The 25,041-nt window shown below is 51.7% G+C and overlaps 1 protein-coding gene across 5 annotated transcripts; it reads left to right on the top strand.

Moving 5' to 3' along the window:
- The first annotated feature begins 520 nt into the window (after nt 1-520).
- GUCD1 (guanylyl cyclase domain containing 1) lies at nt 521-13,781 on the top strand. Of its 5 annotated transcripts, none has more exons than XM_046024584.1 (6): nt 521-759; nt 5,611-5,695; nt 6,708-6,873; nt 8,288-8,379; nt 10,351-10,463; nt 11,185-13,781. In XM_046024584.1, the coding sequence occupies exons 1-6, from the start codon at nt 720-722 to the stop codon at nt 11,277-11,279; spliced, it is 591 nt and encodes a 196-aa protein (XP_045880540.1). In that variant the 5' UTR covers nt 521-719; the 3' UTR covers nt 11,280-13,781. The 5 variants fall into 5 exon arrangements, with proteins under 5 accessions (XP_045880540.1, XP_045880542.1, XP_045880541.1 ...); XM_046024586.1 differs by having other exon boundaries at nt 10,222-10,474; XM_046024585.1 differs by having other exon boundaries at nt 522-759; nt 11,188-13,781.
- The last annotated feature ends 11,260 nt before the right edge of the window (nt 13,782-25,041 follow it).

Raw genomic sequence — 25,041 nt, 5'->3', positions numbered from 1 at the left:
ACCAGGTAAGGGGTTGTCCTCCTTAAGGCGAGGTAGCTCACCATACGGATAGAGAAACCGGTTTAGAGTAGAGCGGAGCCGGCCTATGGCCGTCCCTCAAGAAAGGCCGAGTAGTGTTAGGTCTCCCAGAGCCCCGCGGTGTGCGGATAGGACCTGACCTTAGGCCTGAGGGTGGCCGAGAAGTACCGCCAGGCAGAGACGGAGTTTGGTAAGGTGAAGTCTCTGGGGACCCAGTGCTGGTGGAAAGGCAGAGCTTGGGGGCCGCGCTCAGGCGAAGGGGCGGAGCTTCCGGGGAGCGGAGGCGCGAAAGGGCCTGCGCGTCTGCGCGAAGAGTGGGCGGGGGGGAAGGGGCGGGGTTACCAGAAGCCGAGACTGCCAATGGCCAGGACCCGCTTAGATCCAGAGGCTGGGGGCCTCTAGGAATAGAAGTCCGGGGAAAAGAAAGGGAGGGGCTTCTTCGAGACCCAGCGAGGGGTGGGGTTTAGGGAAGGGGCGGGGCCCCGAGCCGAAGCCTGGAAGGGGCGGGGCGGGGCTTGGGGCGGCCCTGCCACCGCCTCCCCTTCTCCCCACCGCGCTGGCGGTGGCGGCGGCAGCAGTGGCGGTGGCGGTGGCAGCGGAGGAGGAATCTGACACGCACCAGCCCGGCTCCCGCCCCAGTCGAAGCCGAAGCTGCAGCCGGCGCCGGGCCGGGGCCATGGGCGCCCCGCGCGGCCCGGGTCATGAGGACGGAGGAGGCAGCGGGGCCGCAGCTCGAGCCGGGTCAGTGTCTCCCCAGGGCCCGGCCCTCACCCGGGGGAACGAGGGGGACCCCGCCCTAGTGCGGGCAGGGTCCAGCCGCGCGACCTTGGGTCGACCGCTGCCACGGGCCGGGCTGTCGAGTTTTGAGCGATACCTGGCCAGGTGTACGCTCCCGCCTTGGCCGCTCAACCCTCAGCCCGGGTCACTTGGGATTTACTGATCCTAGGGCTGGGACCCCAGTCAGCTCTGAAGTCGGTCATGGTGGGAGGGTCCTGGTTGCGGGGCAAGGGCGGCACCTTCCCCAGAAGCGAAAAGTCCTGCTAGAGCTCCTTAGGAGATCCCGCGTCCCTTCCTGGGAACTGTGGGGGAACTGAGGCCTAGAAGGGCAGGGAACTGGCTGAAAGCATAGAGCAATGGATGTGCCCCTTACCCTGGCCTCCCAGACTTAGCATTTTGTCTTACTGTAGTTCTTGACCCTTGGGTTCCTTCTGCCCCTAGGTGGCCTGAGTTCCTTTGGGGCAGAAACCAAGACTGACCTATCTTCAGTGCCCTCATCCTCAGTTTGCTTCTCTGGGTGGGGGAGGGGGAAAGCAATGATTGCAACTCTTAGGGTTGGTGAGAAAGAGAAAGTGCTAGTAAACTCTAAAGTGAGGTGCCAACTCATGGGAGAGGTCAAGAGCAGGTGGGACCCCACCCTAAGACATCAGGGACGTTGGTGTCACGCCCAGGGAGTGGTCTCTTTTGTGAATGTTGCAGGTCGAAGGGTCTGATGCTATCCCGGGATTTACATCTCTACTCTTCGAATTATCTAACTCTGTGATCTTGGGCCAGACATTTGCCTTTCCTGAGTCCCAGGAATGTGAAGTAATAGCTCACATTCATAGGGAGCTTTCCATGAGCAGACACTGCTAAGTTGTTTACATGGGGTGCCTCATTAACCCTCATAAGGACCCTTTTGTAAAGTAGGTTACCATTGTTACTTGCGCTTTTGCACAGGAGCAGATAGAGTTGAAAGGAGTTAGGTATCCAGGGTCTGCCTTCTTTGGCAATAGCTGCCAAATGAAGCCAGGCCAGGGCCTTACAGGCAGACCCTCCATATAGGCGGGACAGTCCCTTGGCTCCAGGCATCAACATCTAGCAGTAGTTCTGGGCTTGGAAGGCCTTGCCTCTCCTTTTCAGCCCCCCACAGGAGTATCTCTAGACCCCTGTGAACTGACCTGCCTGTGCCAAGACTGGGGATGGCCATGTGGGTATGTTTAGCCTCACAGGGCCTCAAGATCAAGGGATTCTAGGATCAGGGCAAGAAGAGGAGGTGCAGCAGAGTTCACAAGGACCCTTGGGAGCAGCTGTCCTGTGCCACATTTACAGCTGGGAATAGGGAAAGGCACAGACAGAGTCAAAGCCTGGCCATCAAGATGACCCAGCTAGCTGGTGCCAGAGCCCAGGCTGCAGAGTAAGGAGGGAGCCATGAACAGAGGGGCTATAGTCTGGTAGCTTGGGGGAGGGGTTAGGGCATTGTTGTGACAAGTAGGCCTGGGTACCGCAAGGGATAAGGCCTTTTTGGAAAAACACCTTCCATGCATCAAGCATATCTGAATGCCTGCTCTGGTCCAAGGGCTTCGGCAAGGCACATGCAACCCTGTCCCTGCCTGCCGCTGAGATATTCTCAGTCTGTCCAGTGGAGAAGGCAGACACGATCCCCTGAAATACTCATATTGAAGGGCTCAGACGGAAAGAGACCAGAGCATTTGGCTGTTCAGAAATGGGAGACAAGGGGCGCCTGGGTGGCTCAGTGGGTTAAAACCTCTGCCTTCAGCTCAGGTCATGATCCCGGGGTCCTAGGATCGAGCCCCACATCGGGCTCTCTGCTCAGCGGGGAGCCTGCTTCCCCCTACCCGTCTCTGCCTGCCTCTCTGCCTACTTGTGATCTCTGTCTGTTAAGTAAATAAATAAATCTTTAAAAAAAGAAAAAAGAAATGGGAGGCAACATTCCAGACTAAGGAATCTTGCAAGAGCAAAGGCTGGGGAGTAAACGGCCTGTGTAGAGAGAAACAAAAAGACAGTTTTTGGCCACAGAGAAGGAGTCTTGAAAAGGGAGGCATTTCATCATGAGAGAATAAGTAGTACCTTGCATAGAGCTCTCTCTCCACTTAGCCCATTGGGGGGATTATTTTAGCATATGAATCTGGAGGGCAGGACCTGGAACTTAGTCATCTTTAGTGTCTCCAAACCATAGCACACATTGAGGGCGTAATAATTTTGTTTCTTAAAAAAAAAAAAAAAAAAGGCTCATTTCTTCAAAGAAATGTTTGTTGAGTTACTGCTAAGCTTCAGATACTATGCATTGGCAGTAACAGTGAACAAGATCAGCAAATTCCCGGTCTTCAGGAAGCTTACAGTCTTGTGGGGAGACAGAGTAGCTCTGTTTTATTTTTCTCATTCATTTTGCCAAGTACTGTGAAGGTAACAACCAGGATGCTGGGAAGGGGGACCCTCTTCCCCCCAAAGGCATAGTCAGAAAAAAGCCTCTCAGAGGAGAAACATCTAAGCTGGGACCAATGACAAAAAGGGGCAGCCTCAAGAGCTGCAGGGGAAGAAAGTTCCAGACAGAGGCAGCTGTACGTACAGAGGGGTAGAATGAAGGCTGATGGTTTTCCCACAGTAACTGGAACTGAGTGAGTGAAGTGTAAGGGCCAAGGTGAGGCTGGTGGGGCCTGGGTTGGGCAGGGCCCAGTAAGCCGTGGTGTGGAGTGACAACTTTATTCTAAGAGGAGTGGGGGACTGGGACTGGGATTCCTCTGGCTACTGGGTACAGATGGGAGAGGAGCTGGGGGTGGAATTTGGGACAGAGGATAGGCAGAAGTCAGGCTGGACAGAGCCCTCTGAACAGAATCCACAACCCTGGGAAGAGGCAACTGTGGGAAGGCCTTGAATGATGGCCTGGGTTCCTTTAGAGGCATATGGCGTCAGGGAACAAAGCCTCAGCCCAGCTGGGCTCAGGGCACCAGGGCCCTCTAGATGGAGGGCAGAGTTCACATCAGCACCTGCAACACACTCTTGCCCTGGGTGCCCATAACACTCTGCAGGCTGCCATCTATGGTGGTCCATTTCATAGAGGAAGAAGCAGGCAAAAAGAGGCCAAGTGCCTCTCCTCAAGTGACTCAGCCAGCAGATGGCCTGTACTCACCCATGCCATCCTGCCATCTGCAAGCCCTATTGCATGCCCTTGGAGGTGGGGAATGGAGGGAGGAAGGCCAGCATAAGGCAGTGAAGGAGCAGCTACTGGTCCCTGCGTCCTGGGAATGTATGACAGCTCCACAGGATACAAACAAGCTCCAAGCAAGGACCTCACCTGTGGACGGAAGAGTGAACTCCAGCCTAGCAGAGCACAGATGAGGGAAAGGGCGCGGCCAGCCTGGGAGCAGAGCAGGCACTGGAAGTGGTAGCATCTGAGCCAGGCCTTGAAGGCTGGGGGGGGTTTAGACAAAGGAGAGTAGGAGCTCGGGACTCAATCCAGGTAAGGCCCTGTCCAGACAAGGCCAGCAGGTTGAAAGACCAGGACAGACACCAGGGCCCTTCTGGTTACTGCCTGCAATAGGAACCAGGCCTGGCATGGCAAGTTGGCTTCTGGGGCAGCTCTGCACAGCAAAAGCTCTGGATTCAAGAGAGACCCTAGAGACTGCCCACCACCACCCCGAGATGGGAAACAATGTGGGCTGGGTTTTCACATGCTGAGTGAGTGTCATGAACGAGCAGTGAGTGGCGATTGCTGAAGGGGAGTCTCTCCCATTTTTTCAGACTCTGAACTTTGTCCAGATTTGTGGGATCCCAGAGTAGGAGGTTCTAGTAGGCCACGTTGCAGCTGGCCCCTGCTTTAGCACCTCACTGCATGCCGTTCCCCCCTGTCTTGTGTTCCCTGACTCTTAACTCTCTAAGGCACCCCCCCCCCCATTTTCCCAGCCTAGTCCTCTGTTTTTCTCTTACCCTTGCTTGTTTTTCCTGACCACCAGGACAGGAATCTGTTCTTGTCACTCACCACCACATCTCCAGTTCACATGCCAGGTGCTAGGCTCTTGGGAAATATTTGTTGATTGAACGACTGAATCAGAACAAAGTCTCCCACTTCAGAGATAGCCAGACTCAGTCTAGTGTGAGATCAGTTGCTCAGCCCACAGCCAGGCTGTGACAGAGCTGGGACTAAAGTGCCGAGGTCAGGCCTCTTTTGCTCCTCCACACTGTTTGGCCAGAACAGACCAAGAGGCCACCTAGGGTAGCATCGCACATACACAGATTACATGACAGTCTCTCTTCCTTCTAACTGTGGACTGCACACTTTGGTGGCCCTGGGGGGCTTTGGAGGTCCTGCCAAAAAGAGTGTTCTCAGAGAGAGGCCTGTAGGGCTGGGAGTGCATGTAGTGGGGGGCTAGGCATGATGGAGAAGTGACATCCAAAGGTAGGAGTTAGGTCAAACACCTGGGAGAGTTCAGGCAGAGGGAAGAGGTGTGCAAGGGCCCTGGGGGATAAGGGATCACAGTAGGTGAAAAGGTTCTGGCTAGAGGTTGGCCCAGTGAGGATGAGGGGAGGTGAGAAGGCAGAGGGTTCTGGGGCAGCAGCCATGAAGGCACTGTCCTAAGAGATATACGAACCAACCCATTGGAGGATTTTGTGTAGGGCTGACCTACTCTGACTGGTGTTTGGGAGAGATTACTGTTACTGTAAGGAGAATGGGTTGGGGCACCTGAAAGGCTGTTTGCTGGCCCCTGAACAGCCCGTACAGGATCTGGGCAGGAGCCAATGACAGTGGCCACAGTGGGGGGTGGCAGTGATAGGCACAATGTCAAGGGTCTGTGACCTCCCTGTGTTTCTTCGTAGGAGACTTTGTGCAGCTGCCCGTGCCCATCATCCAGCAGCTCTACCACTGGGACTGCGGCCTGGCCTGCTCCAAGATGGTGCTGCGGTGAGTAGGCAGGCCTAGGTCCTCCCCATCCGTACCATCTGCTCTGGCTGGAAGGAGAAACAGGGAGAGACCTGGGTGGGATTCATCATCCATATGGCTTTTCTTGGTTGGGCCTTACAGGAGGCCCAGCTTCCATCCAGACTTGACCGCATCTGCAAGAGCAGGCAAAAGGTGGACAAGGCCTTCCAGGTAGTGGCTCTGGGGATAGCCAGAGAAATCCCAGGTGCCTGAGCCTGGTCCACAGAGTGACTCCGTCACTGGGACACAGGACCGTCCAACCTCAGGCTCCCGCAAGACTGTCACTAGGGAGCCAACTGTTGAACTAAGGCTGTGTGAATATCACAGGAACCTTGACCATCAGAGCATAGACTGCCATAGCCATCTCCTTGTAGGAGACTTCAGGCAACGGCCAGGAACCCCAGAGTAACCTGTCCCTTACTTGTCTTATATCCTGGAAATCCAGGCCAGATAGTGTTCAGCAAAAAGGTTCTGTGCCTAAAACTTAGAAAACCACTGATGTGATTCAAGCATCTCATCCTAGAAATGAAGCTAGTGAGATTAGAGAGGTTGGCAACTTACCCAAAGTTACACAACCTTCAAGGAGATTCAAGAAGCAGAATCCTTGGGGCGCCTGGGTGGCTCAGTGGGTTAAGCCTCTGCCTTCGGCTCAGGTCATGATCCCAGGGTCCTGGGATCGAGCCCCGCATTGGGCTCTCTGCTTGGCAGAGAGCCTGCTTCCCTCTCTCTCTGTCTCTGCCTACTTAACGACCTCTGTCTGTCAAATTAAAAAAAAAAAAAAGAAGCAGAATCCTTGACTCCAGGGCCAACATGGTACCCCAGGCAGCGTCAGGTCATGCCCAAGAAGTAGACGATACAGGATTTCCTGACGAAGGATGGAATCTTTTGGGGAGTGGGAGTTCTTGATAGTGGCTATCTGGCCCCTGGGAGGAGGGTGACCTCAACCAGCTTCCCTATGTAAGCAAGCCAACCTCAGCAGCCCATCCACCCACAGGTACCTGGGCCCGCTGGACGACGGTGAGTTTGAGAGTGCCCTGCGGGAGCTACGACTCACCAGGAGCATCTGGACCATTGACCTGGCCTACCTGATGCGCCACTTTGGCGTGCGGCACCGCTTCTGCACTCAGACCCTGGGCGTCGACAAGGGCTACAAGAACCAGGTGGGCAGCCAGTCACCAGGCCTTCACCCAGGTCCAGTAATCGAAAGGGGGTATGGTCGGGTTGCCTGGGTGGTTCAGTGGGCTAAAGTCTCTGCCTTCGGCTCAGGTCATAATCCCAGGGTCCTAGGATCAAGCCCCACATCGGGCTCTCTGCTCAGCGGGGAGCCTGCTTCCCTTCCTCCCTCTGCCTGCCTCTCTGACTACTTGTGATCTCTGTCTATCAAATAAATAAATAAAAGTGGGGTATGGTCAAGGCCCGGACACCTGAGTGGACACACAAGTGCTCAGAGACCAGGGAACAGCAGCGGAGATGCTATGGGCAGGACTTTTGATCTAGCCAGACTAGGTAACCTTGGGGTCCGGCCTGCTCAAAGCATCTGAGCAGTGAGATTCCCGCAGGCTACCTTCAAGAGCACTGGATGGTGTACAGATGAGCGTCTCAGGCTGCCTTTCTGCATCCTTCCCTCCTATCATTCAGTGCCCAGGGCCTCGGAGAATGTCATTCTGACCCTACCCTGCCACCACTTGCCCATGTTCTTTCTTGTCATAGGGACAGATGGCGTCAAGCTGGCTAGTTGGTATTCCGGAAGAAAAACTGAAATGCCATCTTCCCTATTTTTTTTCTTTTTGAAAAAGAAAACGATAGCCTCACCATGATACCAGTGCACAACCCACCCCTCCACCCCGCCCCAACCCCTGCCAACCGATGTAGTTAGAGCCAGTCTTGCCTGCTGTAGAGGCACATGTTGGCCCAGGTTCCAAAACTTGGCAGAGCAGGGTCTCTGCTGACCTTGTTGGCAAGAGGGTTCTCACATGGTGGCCGGGGCCAGTCAACCTAACTTTCCTTTGAATCTTCCAGGCCAGGGGAGGAAGGTTAATGGATCTGGCTTGATCACTGTAGCTGCAAGGCAGAGAAAAGAACCCAAGAACAGGGTCTCTCCTGCCTCCCCCACAGAGAGGGGCTCTAGACCCCTGCAGTCCCCTACACCAAACAAAGTATGTTCCCTGGACCTCACCTTGCTAAGCCGAACTGTGGAGGAGCATCTCAGTGGGCTTAGCCACCCCCCTTTGCTCATTTACCACAGACTCCTGCTGGTGCCCCAGGAAACACAACCCAGGATGACCAGCCTTGCTGGGGGAGTGGGAGAGCTGACCTGAGCTCAGCTGCCTGCCCATTTCCTGAGTGTTGTCCTTGTGCCTCTGTGTGGTCCTGTGTGCTTTGGCCAGCCACCCTGCCAGTTCAAGACACACACAGCATTCTGCCCAGGCATGCCTCACATGCCATCTCCCCTAACAGGCTGGGCTCCTCCCCTCTTTCACCATCTTTAACTCCATCACGTGCCCTGTACTTCATCCAAATGGGAGTGAAGGCAGCTAGGACAGGTGGCCCCTCCAACCGGCCCTATCTCTTTAGTCCTTCTACAGGAAGCACTTTGACACAGAGGAGACCCGGGTGAACCAGCTGTTTGCACAAGCCAAGGCCTGCAAGGTGCTTGTGGAAAAATGGTGAGCCTCCCCTCATTCTTCCTTGTGTGCTTGCTCACCCATGTACTTACTGTCAGGCAGAACTGGGGTATCCTACCCAGGTGGCCAAGGGCATGGACTTGCCCTCCAGAGCCTTAACTGTTTCCATCCATAAAATGGGGACAGGTGGGACTCCATGACCTACAGTATACAAAACTGTGGCCTTGGATGGATCACAGGCATGGCCTGGAGGGACACGTGAACCAGACAGACTCTAGCCAGCCCTCAGGCTGCTCGCAGAATGGTAGCTTGAGACAGAACACAGGAACCCTCAATGAAATGGGGACAGCCTAAGGAACATGCTGGCAAAGTGATGGAGAGTGACAGAGGATAGCCCCTTGTGAAGGCTCTCTAGAGAGGCCTGGCCCTCAGATCTCCCCACAGACTGTCATGACCTTATGTGGGTCTCCCCTCTTACCTATACGTAAGAGCAGAATTCGGGCAGAACCTGGGAGTATCTTTCCCAGATGCTGATGACTTTCTTCTCCAGGCTCAGGCACATCAGCTTAGATCCCTACTGGGCTACCCTAAACCACTCTTCTCAGGTCTCCCTGTTCTTGAATGACTTCTGTTTTCATTGTTAACATAATGTTACCACACAATAGGTAGTTTGGAAAACAGGAGAAGTCTCCATGCATCCATTCACTGCATGAGCACATGCTGGGACGGAAGCCACCAAATGTTCATTTAGTGGCACGTGCCACTTGCTGGCTAGTTGAATGGGAAGCTGGTGCTGTCCCTGTTCATCCAGTGAAGAAACTGAGGATGGGAAGAATAGTTTGAGCTGCCCACCGTCACCGCCGGCCGCTCGGCCACGCTGTGATCCAAACCTGACACTCTGCACCCAGTTAATTCCATGGAGCACAGTGCTTTTCCTTCCGGCCCAGGCCCCTGCTTTTTCCCTGTAGTTGAAATCCCACGCTGCTACATACCGTTGGGAACTCAGCCAGATATTTCATTTCAAAGACCAAATGGGAAAATGGCATGTTTCTCCGGGCTGAGGCAACCGAACCAAACTGCCACATGACTCGGCTGTGGGCTGGAGTTGGGCCAAGCCACGTCGTGCTCATGCCGGCACTCCTGCGGAGACTGCGGAGGACAGAGACCCCTAGCCTAGGGGACCCTCCCCGCCGACAGCCCCTTGCCTGTTCTGGATTCTTAGTTTGAAGGATTTTTAGGGTACTGCCTTCTGTGGGGCACTGAATAGGGCAGTGCCTACGAGTCTGCCTCAGGGAGCAGCCAGCTCTGCCAAACTGGGGATCCCCTGGAAGCTGACCTGCCCCTTCCTGGAAAATTCCTTTTGCCTTAGGAGCCTTCAAGAAAAAAAAAAAAGAAAAGAAAACCAGTCCTTTCAAAGAAATGTGGTTTTGAAACTGACGAAGCCACACTTGGCTCAGATTTGGGGGATTAAATTGGACCCACAGCTTCCAGTGCAAACCGCATGTGATTTAGGGTAATTATCCAAGGAAGGTGCTCAGCAGGAAAAAAAAAAAAAATTTACCAGCCAGGCTGGGAGGTGGGGTCCCATGTGCTGCTTCAGTGGCCTCTTCCTGCCACCCCTGGAAGGACCTGACCAGGCCGGCTTGTCCTTGGGCACACTCAGAGTCCTACCTGCCCCCCCACACACCCTGGCACTAGTGCCATGCTTAATCCTGGGCTGAGCCCAGGCCACAGGGACAAAGCAGGATGTCTGCCTCCCTGCAAGGAGCTCATGAAGTAGGGAAGATGAGCCATGCCCCCGAGCTCTGTGATCCAAGCAGGGGTCCACTTGAGAGGTGGGGCACGGGGCCCAGCAGCCCTGGCTGACCCTTCTCCCGCCCACAGCACAGTGAGTGTGCAGGACATCCAGGAGCACTTGGCCCAGGGCCACGTGGCCATTGTGCTGGTGAACTCTGGGGTACTGCACTGCGACCTCTGCTCCAGTCCGGTCAAGTACTGCTGCTTCGCCCCCAGTGGCCACCGCTGCTGCTGCCGGAGCCCCGACTACCAGGGCCACTTCATCGTGCTGCGTGGCTACAACCGAACCACCGGCTGCATCTTCTACAACAATCCAGCCTATGCCGACCGTGAGTGCTGGGTGGGCAGGGACAGCGGGGGTGGGGGGTGGCAGGCTGCATTCACCATCCCGTCCCGTGACTCCTCCACATTCCCTTCCGTCCCGTGACTCCTCCACATTCCCTTGCTGCCTTCCCCCCAAAGCCTCTGCTCCTCCTGGGCTGCTGTCATCTATGCTGCTCCTCTGGCCATGCACAGACCAACCACAGACCTGAGGCCGGGGCAGCCTCTACACCCTGGTCATTGCCACACCAGTTCAGGCCATCTGTCCTTCCCATACCACCAGCCCTGCACCACTGCCCAGGGCCCACCTCAGTCTTATTCTGTGGTTTCCTCCCCCCGCCCCCCCATCTCCCTGCTTCCAACCTTCCAGGACAGCCAGCAAGCATACTTACCAGAAAGGGAAGTCTGCCCAGTCCCAGCTCCAGCTCCAGAGGCAGCAAGGGCTCCCCACTGCCCTGACTCTAGCAGACTTACCCCATGTGTCCTCAAGCTGTTTGTTCCCCTCTGGGCCTCACCTTCTCCATCTGCTAAACTGGGAGAGGGTGAGAGAATGAGTTCATGAAGGCTAAAATAGGCAAGGAAGGCTTCCTGTGGGTGGAAAATGAGTGGCAAAGGGTGGCCAAGCAGGTGGGACACGGTCAGACCTCCCTCAGCTCCCCTGGGTGTCACTGAGGCAGGTATAACCTCCCCCCCAGCCCTCTGACCCCACTCTGCCCTTCCTGTCCCCAGCAGGAATGTGCAGCACCAGCATCAGTAACTTTGAGGAAGCCAGAACCAGTTATGGCACAGATGAGGATATCCTCTTTGTCTACTTGGACAGCTGACAGCAGGAGGCTGGTGTACCCAGGCCCTCACACGCTGCCCCACCCTAGCCGGGCCAACTCAGGAGGCCTTGGCCCAGGCCCCAAGCTGCTGGGGCTTGGATGCAGAGCTGCAGCCTCGGCCCATGTGACAAAGCCCCAGAGAGTTCTTGGAGCCCGAGACTTGCATGCTTTGTCTGCCAGCATCGTGCCTGTTGTCATGCCACTTACCCTGTGCACCTGCTGGTTGCTGGAGGCATCTCCAGAGCATCTGAGTAGAGCCTCCCCCAGGATCCCAAACCTGACTTGAACCGTGCCCAGGGGACTTCCAGCCCTGTGGGTGCCCTTCTTGCCTGCAAACCAGACCCAGGGCAGGGGAGAACCTGAGCTCGTCTCGCCACAGACCTGGGGCTTGAGCCCTGAAGATGCCACTTGTCAGGATGGTGTCCATGTATTTGGAGACCATGTAGCCAACCTGCCTATCCCCCAGAAGTATTATGAACCTCCCTGTGCCCTTTGGTGGATGCCGCCACTCCCTCCCGCCTTCCAGTGGACCCACATTCCTGTGTCTGGTGGCGAGGCCTCTGGGCTTCTGGGCTCTGAAGACGGCTGGGCCTCAGGCTGAAAGGACCCTGAATCCCCCACCCCTCGGCCTCCAGGTACTATAGCACTGTAGATTGGAGGGCCATCTGGGTCATAGACGGGGCCCCGGCTCTTGCTAGCTGGCAGTGCAGAGCATACTCCAAGAACGCCTGACCCAGAGGGCCAGGTGCAGCTGCCTGGGTCCTAAAGGACTCCCCCCACCTGTGAGCCCTCCTGACACTAGCCTAAGCCCTGACAGTGGGGCCTATTCTCTGGGTGTGGGGAGCCCCAAGCCTCATAGGCCTGGGTGCCGGGGTGTGCTGGGGCCTGCACTCCTGAGACAATGGTGGGAGACAGTCCGTGGCCTCCCACCCATCCTGATATTCATGCCGGGACCTTTTGCACCGAATGTTGGGTCTCTTCTGTCCTCACAGAGAAGGGTGGTACCTGCCCAGGGTCACACAGCACAGCATGAAACATAGACTAGAGCTGTTTCCTTCTTTTTTTTTCTTTCTTTCTTGTAGGGGTAGGGGGGTGGTTTGGTTTTTTTGAGATTTAAGTTTTTCACTTGTGGGGAGTGAGAGTCCCTCTCAAGTAAGACAATGATAGCAAGATTGCAGGTACTTTGGAACCGCTGACACCTCTCTGCACAGAGCAGATCAGCCAGCCCAAGTTGTCTTTCAAATAGAAAGGGACTCAACAGCTGGCAGGCTGAATGCCAGAGCCCCCCAGCTTACAGACAAAATCTGGCCATCAGTCTGGGGAGAGTTTGCCCAGGACTATGGTGGGGTTGGGTCTCGAACCCAGGTCTGCACCAGAAAACTAAGGGAACTGGCGCATTCCCAAAGGGGCCAAGAACACCCTCCCCTCGTGAGCTGTTCCTGGCAAAGGAGCAGGGCTGCCCCAGCAGCCATACTGCCCCTGTCCCCCTGTGCCTTGGTCCTCTGTTGCCCAAGGCATGACGTGGTGGCAGGTGCTACACCTCTGGCCTGCAAACCCTGTTCATCATCTGTTCCCACCAGCTGGCTGATGCCTCCCCACCATAGCTTCTCTGAGGCGCGGCAGGGGGTCTCTGCTTGCAAGGGCTGTCGGACCACTCAACTGTATTGCTCCTCAACACCAGATCCAGCCTTTGGCCCCAAGGGAGGTGCTGTTAGCTGCTTAGCCAGCAGGTTAGCCCCCATGGTTTCAGAGACAAGCAGTGTCTTCAGCCCGGCCTTCTCCCTTTTGCCTTAATGTCGGTGGCCCAGGATCCCAGGGAGCTCCAGTTGCATGCCCAGGAATACCATGTGTGGCAGCTGTGGGGTTTGGGCCTCCTTGGGAAGGATCTGGCTAAAATTGTGGTGAGAATAGACATATCAAGGAAAAAGCAATGTGGAAGTGAAGCTTCGGATGATGGGTGAGGCTGTCACTGGGAGCAGCCAGCCCAGAAAGCAGTCACAGCACCTCAGTCCTTCACATGACGTGTGGAAAACGCTCAGTCCCTGGGCAGGCCACAAGTTAGAGGTCACCTGTCTGGAAGATGAACAAGAAAGCTACCTGTGCCTCAGATGGTGCCATCTGCCCGGGAGGGTCACCGGTGGGACACAAACGTAAAGGCGTTCTCGCACACGTCATGGAAACAAGGCTGGAGAATCCGGACTTCAGGAACCAGCGCCCATAGCACGTGGCTCCTGTGACCCCAGTCCACATGCTGGGGGCCCAGCGAAGCCACACTGGACAGTTGGTTTTGTTCACTCCAGCCACACAGGGACAAAAGGGATCTTTTGCATTGCAGAGATTTTCTACATATATACATATATATATATATATATGTATATATATATATATGTGTGTGTATATATACATATATGTGTGTGTATATATATATATATATATATATATATATATATATATTTTGTTTGTAATGAGCCATTCTCAATAAACATTCTCACTGCAAAATCATGGCAGCACTCTGGCCCGCCTTTGTGAATTTTCATTTCCCTCCCAAATTCTCAGCTTAAGCACAGGCCACTCCAGGTCCTTGACCTGCCAGACCAGGTTTCAGCTGGGACTAGAATCCTGTTTACTGCTTTTCAGTTCTGCCTCCCTCATGCTTGTGCAGGGCTGAGGTAGGCAGTGCTAGAGATGGAAGGGCCTCAGAAATGAGCTTGATGGCTTGAAGAGGGTATGGAGGGCACACAGCCTTGGGCAGGAGGAGGGCCTGGGGGGCCAGAATCGAGTGAGGGGGGCAGTGGGGGCCCACAGGAGGCAATAGAGTGGGGAATCTTGCGGCCAGAACTCCAGCCCTCCCGGTGCCTCCACCCCCAACCAGCAGCTCCCCTTATTTGCTAGCTATTGGGCTCATCTAGTGTTATATTTGATAAGAATTCTACTTCTGAAAAAGGAAGGGTTTGGAAATCCTGCCTTATCCGGCAGCCTCAGACATGCCCCAGGTCCCGCAGGGAGCTGACGGAGCCGGAGCTCGCTTCTTAGGTAGGGTCCCAGTCTCTGGCCTCTGTTCTCATTGACTGCTACTCTGCCCCTCCCCAAGCCCCACACTGTAGGGATATTTTTGGAGTTGCGACTGAGATCTTGGACCCCTCTCCAAGCTGGCGAGCAGCCCTACAGATATGCCTTCAATCCGGGCATTGGCCAACTGAGGCGGGGGCGCCCTGCTAGAGTGCGCCAGGCAGCCTAGCAGCTGTTCTATCTAGAACACATGCCTAACCAACAATGCTTGCCCCTCTCTGCACTTCAGCAGGAGCCTTCTGCCCTCCTAGGGGAAGAGGCCCCCATTCTGAATGGGCATACCGTCGTTGGGACAGGCATGGGAAAGGTTGGTTTGGGGCCTCTCAGCGGCCCCACATTATGTATTGAATGTAATTATGGGAGGCAAAATGGCGATGCGGGACATGTTGAAATAGGAGGGCCAAATGTGAGTGAGGTCTCGAGAACTGGGTGGAGTCGGCTGCCCAGCGCATGCGGGATGAGGATAGCAGAGGCTGAGGATTCCCGAGAGGGGCCCCACTGGGAGCCAAGGGGCCAGGACAGAAGGGAGAGCTGAGTGCAGCCGGACAGATGCAGAAAGAGGGAGAAAACAAGCACCCAGTATGGAAGCCACAGCCTTTTACTAAGCTAGTCTCAGAAGTGCCATCCTATCATTTCTAAAATACTCTATTTAGATGTTTAGACTGCATCTAAAATACACTGGGGATTCCACACAGGACATATCAGGAGGCAAGGACCACTGGACGTCTGGTGGCTACGTTTTTTAAATCTCAGAATTTTTTGAAATCTCAGAGCAGAGCTGGGAAACGCCCCTGGAGACATCTCGTCTAGCACATCCCGAGGCGTGCCCTTCAGAATATCTTCAGAACGGTGAGAAGCTCTGTGTCATGGGGTGCCCTGGTCAGGTCAGTTGGGCAAACACTGCATGCTACAGTCCCCTCCGGGGGATTTAAGATGTGCGGAAAGGCTCTGGGTAATCCTACAGCAAGGGGACCCCCTTCGTTTAGGGTTTCCCCCAAATCCCTTAGCCATAGCTGTTCTTGTGTAACAGTTATTCCGTGAAATATGCTGACACTGGGGTAACCATTGATCTAGTCCAAGGTAGAGAGTGCAGCCCAGAGAGGGGGGCAACTGGCCAAAGTCATCACTCCATGAACTACAGACAGAGCTAAACCCCAGCCCACCATTGCTGCTTTCCCAACCCTCAGCAGACTATAGTCAGAAGTAAACTTGGTGGCCCTGTAGGCCCAGCCCATGCCAGAAGAGCCAGGAAGTGGACTCTGAGTTCTGGAGCTAGAGATGGATTGCCACGGGCCTCTGGGGTTCTGCTTCCCAGGTAGAAAGCCTGGCATGTGGCCCCAATATTCTGGAAGAGCACAGATCCTGCACTCCTTGCTGACTTGCCTCAAGCTACAATATCCAAGAGCGCACATCATGGATTTGCCCTACCCTTCAGCATCAGAACAGAATTGAGAAAACCAGGAAGATACAGGTCTCAGGGGCCAAGTGATGGGACCAGCATAGACTTAAGTACTCATGGGAAAACCTCAGTGCCAGGAAATGGAGGCTAAGACTCCTATGGGCCCAGTGTAGTGGTCTCTCCAGTGACTTCTCCATCCTCCCCATCCCCCGCCCCCTCCCATCTCCCACCTCTGTGTCTCTCTCTGGCTGCCTGCCCCGACATGCGTCGGGACCACTGCTTCCTGAGGATCTGCCCCCAGCCCCTGGGTTTCCCCCAGCTCCAGGGGATCTGGTGAGTCAGTATCCCCAAGCTATTCGGAGCCCCTTGATTTACAAGGGTTTGATGTCCACAGCTCACAACAGACCCTCTATACTTCTCACCTGCCAAAGCCCTTTCTTTCCTCAAGCTCCGGTCAGTGTCACCCCTTTTAAAGGAGTACCTTTTTCTGCACCTCTCAGCCACGGGGTCCTGTCTACCTGTCTCTGTAAGACCCGCGGATCCCGTACCCAAGAATTCAACACTGCCACAGGATGCAAACAGCAAGAGGTTCTTTACTGTAACGCGGGCGCCTGCGGGTGGTCAGCAGCTCCTGCCAGCTGAGCACACCAGGCTGGGGTGGTGCAGGGTTTTTATAGACAGGTACAAACAAGTTTTGGGTGAGGCGGGGCTGATTGGCTGACAGTTTGAACATTTGAAAAAGGCATACTTGGCTTTAGTGGATTGGCTTTGGAGGACCCGTGCGCGCGAAGGCAAAGGCGGAAAGGGGGGATAAAGCGGGGGAGCGGGAGGCGGACTTACAGAAGCAGATGCTTAGTTACAGGAACCTGATTGGTCTATTTAAATTAAGCACAGTCAGGCGTTGGGTTCAAGGCAAAGACATAGCTGTTTGTTCTGGCGTGGCGGCCTTGTTTCAGCACTCTGGAAAAAGCCCTCAGCAAGGAGGAAGGGGGTCTTTCATCTCCACTACTGTAGCCCCTGGCCCTTGACACATAGTAGATGCTTGATAAGGTATGTCAATGACTGGTCAAGGGCAGATCTTTAATGATGACTATTTTACTGGCTTTCTTATACTTTTCAGAATCAGAGGTCACCATTCAGGGGAAGGTTGCATTTGAACCCATGATGTTATACAGAATTCAGGAGACACTCTCTCTTATAAGGATGAGTGGGAGAATGAACCCCCCACCAACTAGGGCTATATTTCTGCATGTCTCATGAGCAGAGGCACTATTCTGAACCAACTTTTTAGGAATGTTTGTAAAGCAAGTAGTCTGGGAAGACGTGAAGTGTCTCCCTTCAGAGCCACAGACAGGCAGATATATTGCCAATTATAAAAAATTTGGGTTCTTTGAACCCAGGGTTCCTCTCCTACAACACAGCCCATTGCATCCCGTGCTCTCTTGGGAACTGGGACTTGGAGAATCTGCAAGAAAATGAGGTACTCTGACCACTGCTCCTGCTGTAATAAACTGTCCTTTGCTCTGATCCAGGAATGTTGTCTTAGACTAGCACCCATGAAACTGTGACAGGCAACTTGAAAATAAGGCCCCTCGTGGAACTTGACAGTCCTGGCACCAAGGGGATGCTCACAGAGACATGGTTTTCTGGAATATGAATGAGGGCCTCACAAGCCAATTAATGGGAAGTCCATGAGAGGCAGCCGCAAACTTATTCCCCAACTTGCATGGCAATCAAATGATAAATAGTCCTTCACTCTATTGCCTGTTAGTGAAGAAGAATTGGGGAGGGGGCTGCAGACTTAGTCCCTGCAAGTAGGTCCCAGGACAGTTAGCTGGATGGTGCACTAGTTTTTGCTAACTCCCCAGGGGCAGGAGGCATCCTGTACCATCTGGTGGTCAGTTTCATGTCTGCCCCATTGTAACAACTAGTAGTAAGTCTGGTCCTGGGTGGGCAGATGGTTGTGACCACTTTCAAACAAATAGTTACAGAGATGTACACCTACGTGGAGCCTGAAGGGCAGGAGATTCAAAACAGCCGTGGGAGGAAAGCAGGTGGATCATTGGAACCTTGGCCAGTTTCCTTGAGCAATGAGGGATTGGAGCGTGTAGCACTTGCCAAGGAGGAATGGCACAGTTGGCCCTCTGCCGGCTCAATGTTTCTTGCCTTCTCTTATGCCAGCCTTAACTCCACTAGGAGACAAATGTAAGAGGTCCAGAGGTTTTTTTTGCAATGGGTTCAGGCTGCTGAATAGAGCTTTGGTCCTCCTAGAGAGATTCCCATGAGACAAATTCCCATAGAAAGTCATAGAAGAAGTACCGACCAGTATTTGGGTTCTAACCTCCAATTCGGTTTTCAGTGCTGACGAAGGTAGCTGATAATGAGAAATGGGACCAACACTGGAAAGCCTCCTCCAAAATCAACTTAAGAAAAGGTCTCTGAGCCTACCTTCTTCACTCCTTCCTGGTCTCCACTCTCTCATACAACAGTTTGGAGTTGGGGCTTCAGACTTGATGATTCCTGGGCATGTTGCTTCTTTCTTTGTCCTAAGAGCAACTCCAGGCCAGCCTGGTTGCCACATGTTCTAAAGTGACAGCCCGGGGGGACCTGGGTGGCTCAGTCCATTAAGCATTCAACTCTTGATTTTGGCTCAGGTCATGATCGCAGGGTTGTGAGATTTGGGCTCCCTGCTGGGCATAGACTACTTAAGATTCTCTCTCTCCTCCCCCCTTTCCCTCTGCTCCTCCCTCTGCTCACATGTTCTCACCCATTCTCTCCCTCAAATAAATAAATAAATCTTAAATAAATAAATAAAGTGACAGCCTAGCTGAAAGGAGACCTAGGGCTTCAAACTTGAATTTGGTTCAGGCACTTGGATTGTCTTGTTGGAGTGACACGGGAGTAGGTCATAAGAACAATGAGCACCTGAGTGAGTACATTGCTTGCTGAGACCCCCTATGGTGGCCCATGTGGGAGGAAGTTCGGAAAATAACAGGTCTTTGTGCATTTATCAAAATGCCCTTGTTCCTCTTGCCCCTAGCAAACAAAGCTTCCAAACAAAGGCTAGGGGTTTAAGAAATGAGGCGCCTGGGTGGCTCAGTGGGTTGGGCCGCTGCCTTCGGCTCGGATCATGGTCTCGGGGTCCTGGGATCAAGTCCTGCATCGGGCTCTCTGCTCAGCGGGGAGCCTGCTTCCCTCTCTCTCTCTCTCTGCCTGCCTCTCTGTCTACTTGTGATCTCTCTCTGTCAAATAAATAAAATCTTTAAAAAAAAAAAAAAAGAAAGGGGTAACAAGGGCTGGCGGTTGGGGGTGAGAGGAGGGGATGTTTCAGCTATTGGAATTCACAGTGACTTTGGAGGAAGAACAGCAACTTTGACAGCTAGTTAGGAAAAAGCTTAGATTCTAGGAGCTAGGCAGGGAGTAGCACTAATCATTAAAGATCTTTATCTTTCATAATTGCTTCTGGAGCCTTCATTATGAAAAATGCTCCAGTGTGGCCCACCCAGACTTTTGTAAGCATGTTAAATAGAACTGATTGCAGGCGTTTGCTTTCTTTCTAACCAGATGGTTTTGACCACAGCTTGATCACCATTCCCATTAACCTTACCAGAAGGCTGTTGCAAACACAACTCAGAGATGTCCCTGGATCCTGCATCTCCCAGGAAAACAACCACAATACCACCAGATGTCTTCCCAACCCCTATCCCCATAGAATTCATTCAGCCATTCTGTGAAGACAAATGTCACCCAGCTGGAGGCAGGGGCAAACAGGATAGATTGGCCTGACTACCCTCTGGCAGTCCTTCTGAAAACAAGCATCAGATTCAATTATTCAAACTAACTGGGAAACCAAAGGCCTACCAGCTGGTCAGGAGGCCACACAGGAGATGTTATGAACTTGTGCCCTGATATGGGTCCTACTTGGGGGACCCCAGCATTTGCGAAGAACACTTTCTAGGGGCACCACGTGTGCCCTGATGCCTGTTCTTGTATGGAAGCCAGGCAGTAACCTGCCAGCTTCCCCCAGAATAGTGTCTTGCATTTTCATGCTGGTCATGGGCCAGGATCCATGGAATTACTGCCAAGTCCAACGTCATGAAGATTTCTCTCTGTGATTTCTTTTAGGAATTGTATAGTGTTCGCTCTTACACTTGGGACTTTGTTCCATTACACTGTTGAACCAATACACCAGTAGATCAGGTCGCCCACAGACAATGGTGATCTCACTAAAATGAGGTAGCCTTAGTTATTCAGGGGAGCTTTGTGAACCAGTGACTTATTCGTTATTTATGTGCATTCTGTGGGAAGATATCTCCATGATGGTCATCATCTGATTAGAAAAGGTGATGCAACATTTGCCCCTGATTTTAGCCAAAGCAATCAGGGTTTTTCCTTCTATCTTGGCCCTGGAGGGCAATTTAGGTCAGTGTTAGATCACGGGCTAGGTTGGTATAGATAATAGACTTGCCTAGACTTCCCTGTGGACCAAGGTGAAGATTGGGCAGCATCTAATATATCCTGCCATACCTGGTTTAACGACCTAGGCGAAATGGAAAGGTCAATATTTGAGACAGCCACTTGACTTTCTAAGGTAGACCTTTATGGTCCATGGGATTTGGCCATCCTGTTTGGTTGAGGATCCTGGAAAGTAAGACTGAGGTTAATTTTTGGGTTGGCTCATTCTGCTCCTTGAAGTTCTGTGGATAAAACTGATGAAATCCTACAAGAAAAATTGAACTGATTTGGTCCAGCCTCTCTGTCAGTCAAATTAATCAGAGTGTCCGATAGAGTAGTACACGGGGAAATTGCCACAAGTCAAGATGATGCAGAAATGAGAAATGAATATTGGTTGGAAGTTATTGCTATAGGTCTCTCATTTTCTCAAATTTCTGCATGATGCATGAGCTAAAACCATGAATGCCTTTGGCCTGGACTGTCTTTCCAAGGATGTTTGCAGAGCCAGTAACCTTAGAAGATGGAGCTAAGTCTCCTCTGGAGCGAAGTGCAGATGTTCTTGCAACCTTGGTAGATAGAGATAGTGTCTGCCTCCAGAGCAAGGGGCAGGCATGCTTTACTTTCCAGTATAAAAGATTCCAGTTCTCTAAGCTCTTCTCCTCCTCTCCTCTTCTCTTCTTACTGCAACCCCCTGTGCATGCAGGAGTTGCTTAGCCTTCTTTTGTCTTGTCCTGGGGGAACTGGGGCTCAGGGAACTGTAAGACAGTGCTGGTACCCTGGCTACTGCTACTGCTGTCTTAAACTCCTGTGTCTCTGAGAAGTGCTATGTCTTCTGCTAGCATCCATGAAACTGAGGTCAGTTAAGTTGTCAGCTTCTAAACAGGGTAAGAGCTCAGATTCTTCCCAGTTTTTTTTTTAAGATTTTATTTATTTGACAGAGATCACAAGTAGGCAGAGAGGCAGGCAGAGAAAAAGGGGGAAGCAGGATCCCCGCCGAGCAGAGAGCCGGATGCGAGGCTCAATTCCAGGACCCTGAGATCATGACCTGAGCCGAAGACAGAGGCTTAACCCACTGAGCCACCCAGGCGCCCCATATTCTTCCCAGTTCTTGGCAAGATGTATGTGTTTCTTTAACACAGTGAATTCTATTTCTTAGAACTTATCTTAAAGGAAACAATAGAAATAAGACTAACTCAGCCATTAATCTTTTTAATATGCTGCTGGATTCAATTTATTAGTACAGTTGGCCCTCGAACAATACCAGTTTGAACCACACAGGCCCACTTATATGTGGATTTTTAGGGGGTGGGTATAGTACAGTACTGTACATGTATTCTCATGATGATCTTTTAATATTTTCTTTTCTCTAGCTTACTTTAAGAATATAGTATAACATAAAAAATATATATTCATGAACTGTTTATGTTGTTGGTAAGGCTTCTGATAACAGTAGGCTATAAGGTTTGGGGAGTCAATGGTTATACGTGGATTTTTGACTGTGTAGGGAGTTGGCGCCCCTGCCTAACCCTTGCATTGTTCAAGGGCCATCTGTACTTTGTTGAGGATGTTTGCATCAATATTCACAAAGGGTGGTGCTCTGCAGTTTTGTTTTCTTGCAATGTCTTTGTCTGGCTTTGATGTTAATACAATATTGGCCTCAATGAATTAAGAAGTGCTCCCTCTTCTTCAATTTTTTTTTTTTTTAGATTTTATTTATTTTTTTGACAGAGAGAGAGATCACAAGTAGGCAGAGAGGCAGGCAGAGAGGCAGGCAGAGAGAGTGAGAGGGAAGCAGGCTCCCTGCCGAGCAGAGAGCCCGATGCGGAACTCGATCCCAGGACCCAAGATCATGACCTGAGCCGAAGGCAGCGGCTTAAACCACTGAGCCACCCAGGCGCCCCCTCTTCTTCAATTTTTTGAAAGAATTTGAGAAGGATTGGTGTTTTTTCTTTCTTTTATTTATTTTTTAAAAGCTTGTTTATTCATTTATTTAGTAATCTCTACACCCAACATGGGGCTGGAACTCATGACCCTGAGATCAGAAGCTGCAAGGTCTTCTGACTGAGCCAGCTGGGTACCCGGGTGTTAGTGCTTCTTTAAATGTTTGATGGAATTCACCAGTGAAGCCACCAGGTCCAGTGCTTTCCTTTGTCAGGAGGGTTTTGATTACTCATGAACTCTCCTCACTCATTATGGTCTATTTGGATTTTCTATTTTTTCATGATTCAGTCTTGGTAGTTTTGTGTTTCTAGGAATTTGTAAGTTTCACCCAGGTTACCCAAGGTGTTGGCAGACAATAGTGCTGATTTGCAAACGTGGGAGTTCCCCAGGTGAAATGTGAAACTGGCCCCATACATGGAGGGCAAGGAGAGACTGAAGAAAGATGCAGACCTCTTCAGATTGGTAGGTAGCAGTTGTAATAAGCAAGGCTGCTTACCTACAAGGCTCGTCTCGAGTGACCACAGGACAGGTAGATCTCTGCACTTGCCCACTAGAATTTTCAGAGTTCATATAGAGGGGTGCCTGGATGGCTCAGTGGGTTAAGCCTCTGCCTTCAGCTCAGGTCATGATTTCAGGGTCCTGGGATAGAGCCCCACATTGGGGTCTCTGCTCACTAGGGAGCCTGCTTCTCCCTGCCTCTCTGCCTCCTTATGATCTCTCTCTCTCTCTGTCAAATAAATAAATAAATAAATAAATCTTTTTAAAAAAAGAGTTCATATAGAAATCTTAATGGGATTCAATCACATATTCTGCCCAGATGGTCTTAACAATACGTTACTCTCTCAAGCTGTGTCCTTGAAGTAGCTCCTAGTGTGGTAACAGTGGACAGAATGTACATCCCAAGGACGGGGGGCAGTGGGGAGGGAAGGAGTCTGATTGCCTGGGCACAGCTCATGGGTCAACTAGCAGTCACATGCTCTTGGTGACCGCCTCTAATAAATTGTTCATAGTATTCTTTTTTTTTTAATACTTTATTTATTTGACATAGAGAGAGAGAGAGATCACAAGTAGAGCAGCAGGCAGAGAGAGAGGGGGAAGCTGGCTCCCTGCGGAGCAGAGAGCCCGATGCAGGGCTCGATCCCAGGACCCTGAGACCATGACCTGAGCCGAAGGCAGCGGCTTAACCCACTGAGCCACCCAGGTGCCCCTGTTCATAGTACTCTTATAATCCGTTCTGTTTCTGTAGTCTCAGTAGTGATGTTCCCACTTTCGTTTTGGATTTGAGTAATTTGAGTCTTCCCTTTTTTTCTCAGTCAAGCTAAAGGCTTGTCAGTTTTGTTGGTGTTTGAAGAACCAACATTTGGTTTCATTGCTCTTCTCTTTTGTTTCTCTATTCTCTATTTCATTCCTCTCTGCTCTGATCTTTATTATTTCTTCTCTACTGTTACCTTGAGTTTAGTTTGCACTTCTCTTTTCCTTGTTCCTTAAGATGTAAAATTCAGTTGTTGACTTGAAATCCTTCTTAATTTTTTTAAGTAAACACTTAAGCCCAGTGTGGAACTTAAATTCATGAGCCCAAGATCACGAATCGCCTGCTCTACAATTGAGCCAGCCAGGTGCCCACTTTCTTCTTTATTAATATAAATGTTTATAGCCTTACACTCTCCTCACACTGTTTTCATTGTTTTCTACCAGTTTGGGTATGTTTTGCTTTTGTTTCCATTTGTTCCAAGATATTTTCTAATTTCCTTTGTGATTTTTTTAACCCATTTAGTTGTTCAAGAATGTGTGGTGTAGGGACGCCTGGGTGGCTCAGTGGGTTAAAGCCTCTGCTTTCGGCTCAGGTCACGATCCCAGGGTCCTGGGATCGAGTCCTACATCAGGCTCTCTGCTCCACAGGGAGCCTGCTTCCTCCTCTCTCTCTGCCTGCCTCTCTGCCTAGTTGTGATTTCTCTCTGTCAAATAAATAAAATATTTAAAAAAGAAAAGAATGTGTGGTGTAATTTTCACATATTTTTGAATTTTCCTTCCGCTACTTATTTTGAATTTCATAACATTGTGATTGAGAAAAATACTTTGTATGATTTCAATCTTAAAATGTATCACGACTTGTTTTGTGGCCTAACATGTGGTCTATCCTGGAGAATGTCTTTGCCTTTTTTCCCATCAGGCACACTGCTTGGCACCATTCTTCCCTGGTACTCCAGATTCTTAGCAATAAAACCATGGGCTGGCAGGAAAGCGGTCTGCAGAGCTGGAGAGCCCCTGGAAAGCCTCAAACCCAGTCACCTCTCATCTTAGAGGTGAGAAAACTGAGGCTCAAGGGATCAAAAGCCTTCTCCCAAGGGCCACAGGCCCTGTACACTGAACCACTGCAACTTCCCTTCTGTGGAATCAGCAATGATCACACCGTAACAAAAACTTCCTCCCTAGGTTCAGTCAACAAATGTTTGCTGAGCATCTAAATATTCTAGGAATGAGTTAAATCCTCAAGTGACTCCATGTGTGGGGCCCATCTACTCTAAGGCAGACCTGGACATTTTGATTTTAGGCAGTGACAGATGTGGATAATCAGATCCTTTCTGGTGTATTAGTGCCTATTTCATAAATGCACCAACTTGTTATCTAAGCCAGCTTCTGTATTAGGTTGACTACCCAGTCCTTTTAGAAACTACGGGCACAAAGGTTGTGGACACTGAAGGCCAGACAGAAAAGCTCACTGCATCTGCAGGGCTGGATTCTATGAAAAATAAGTACAAAGGGGGCTTTTATATAAAGCGAAAAGCCTGCAGCTCAGAGAGGCTAAGGCGGTTAACACAGAGTATAGCCAGGCAGTTCTGACCAGTTTTTTCACCCCACATCGCTGTCCAAGAGCATTGGTTCATGCAGCTCAGCTGT

This window comes from Meles meles, chromosome 12 (genome assembly GCF_922984935.1).
Source record: "Meles meles chromosome 12, mMelMel3.1 paternal haplotype, whole genome shotgun sequence".
Classification (NCBI taxonomy): domain Eukaryota; kingdom Metazoa; phylum Chordata; class Mammalia; order Carnivora; family Mustelidae; genus Meles; species Meles meles.
This window is presented reverse-complemented; position numbering and strand designations above follow the sequence as displayed.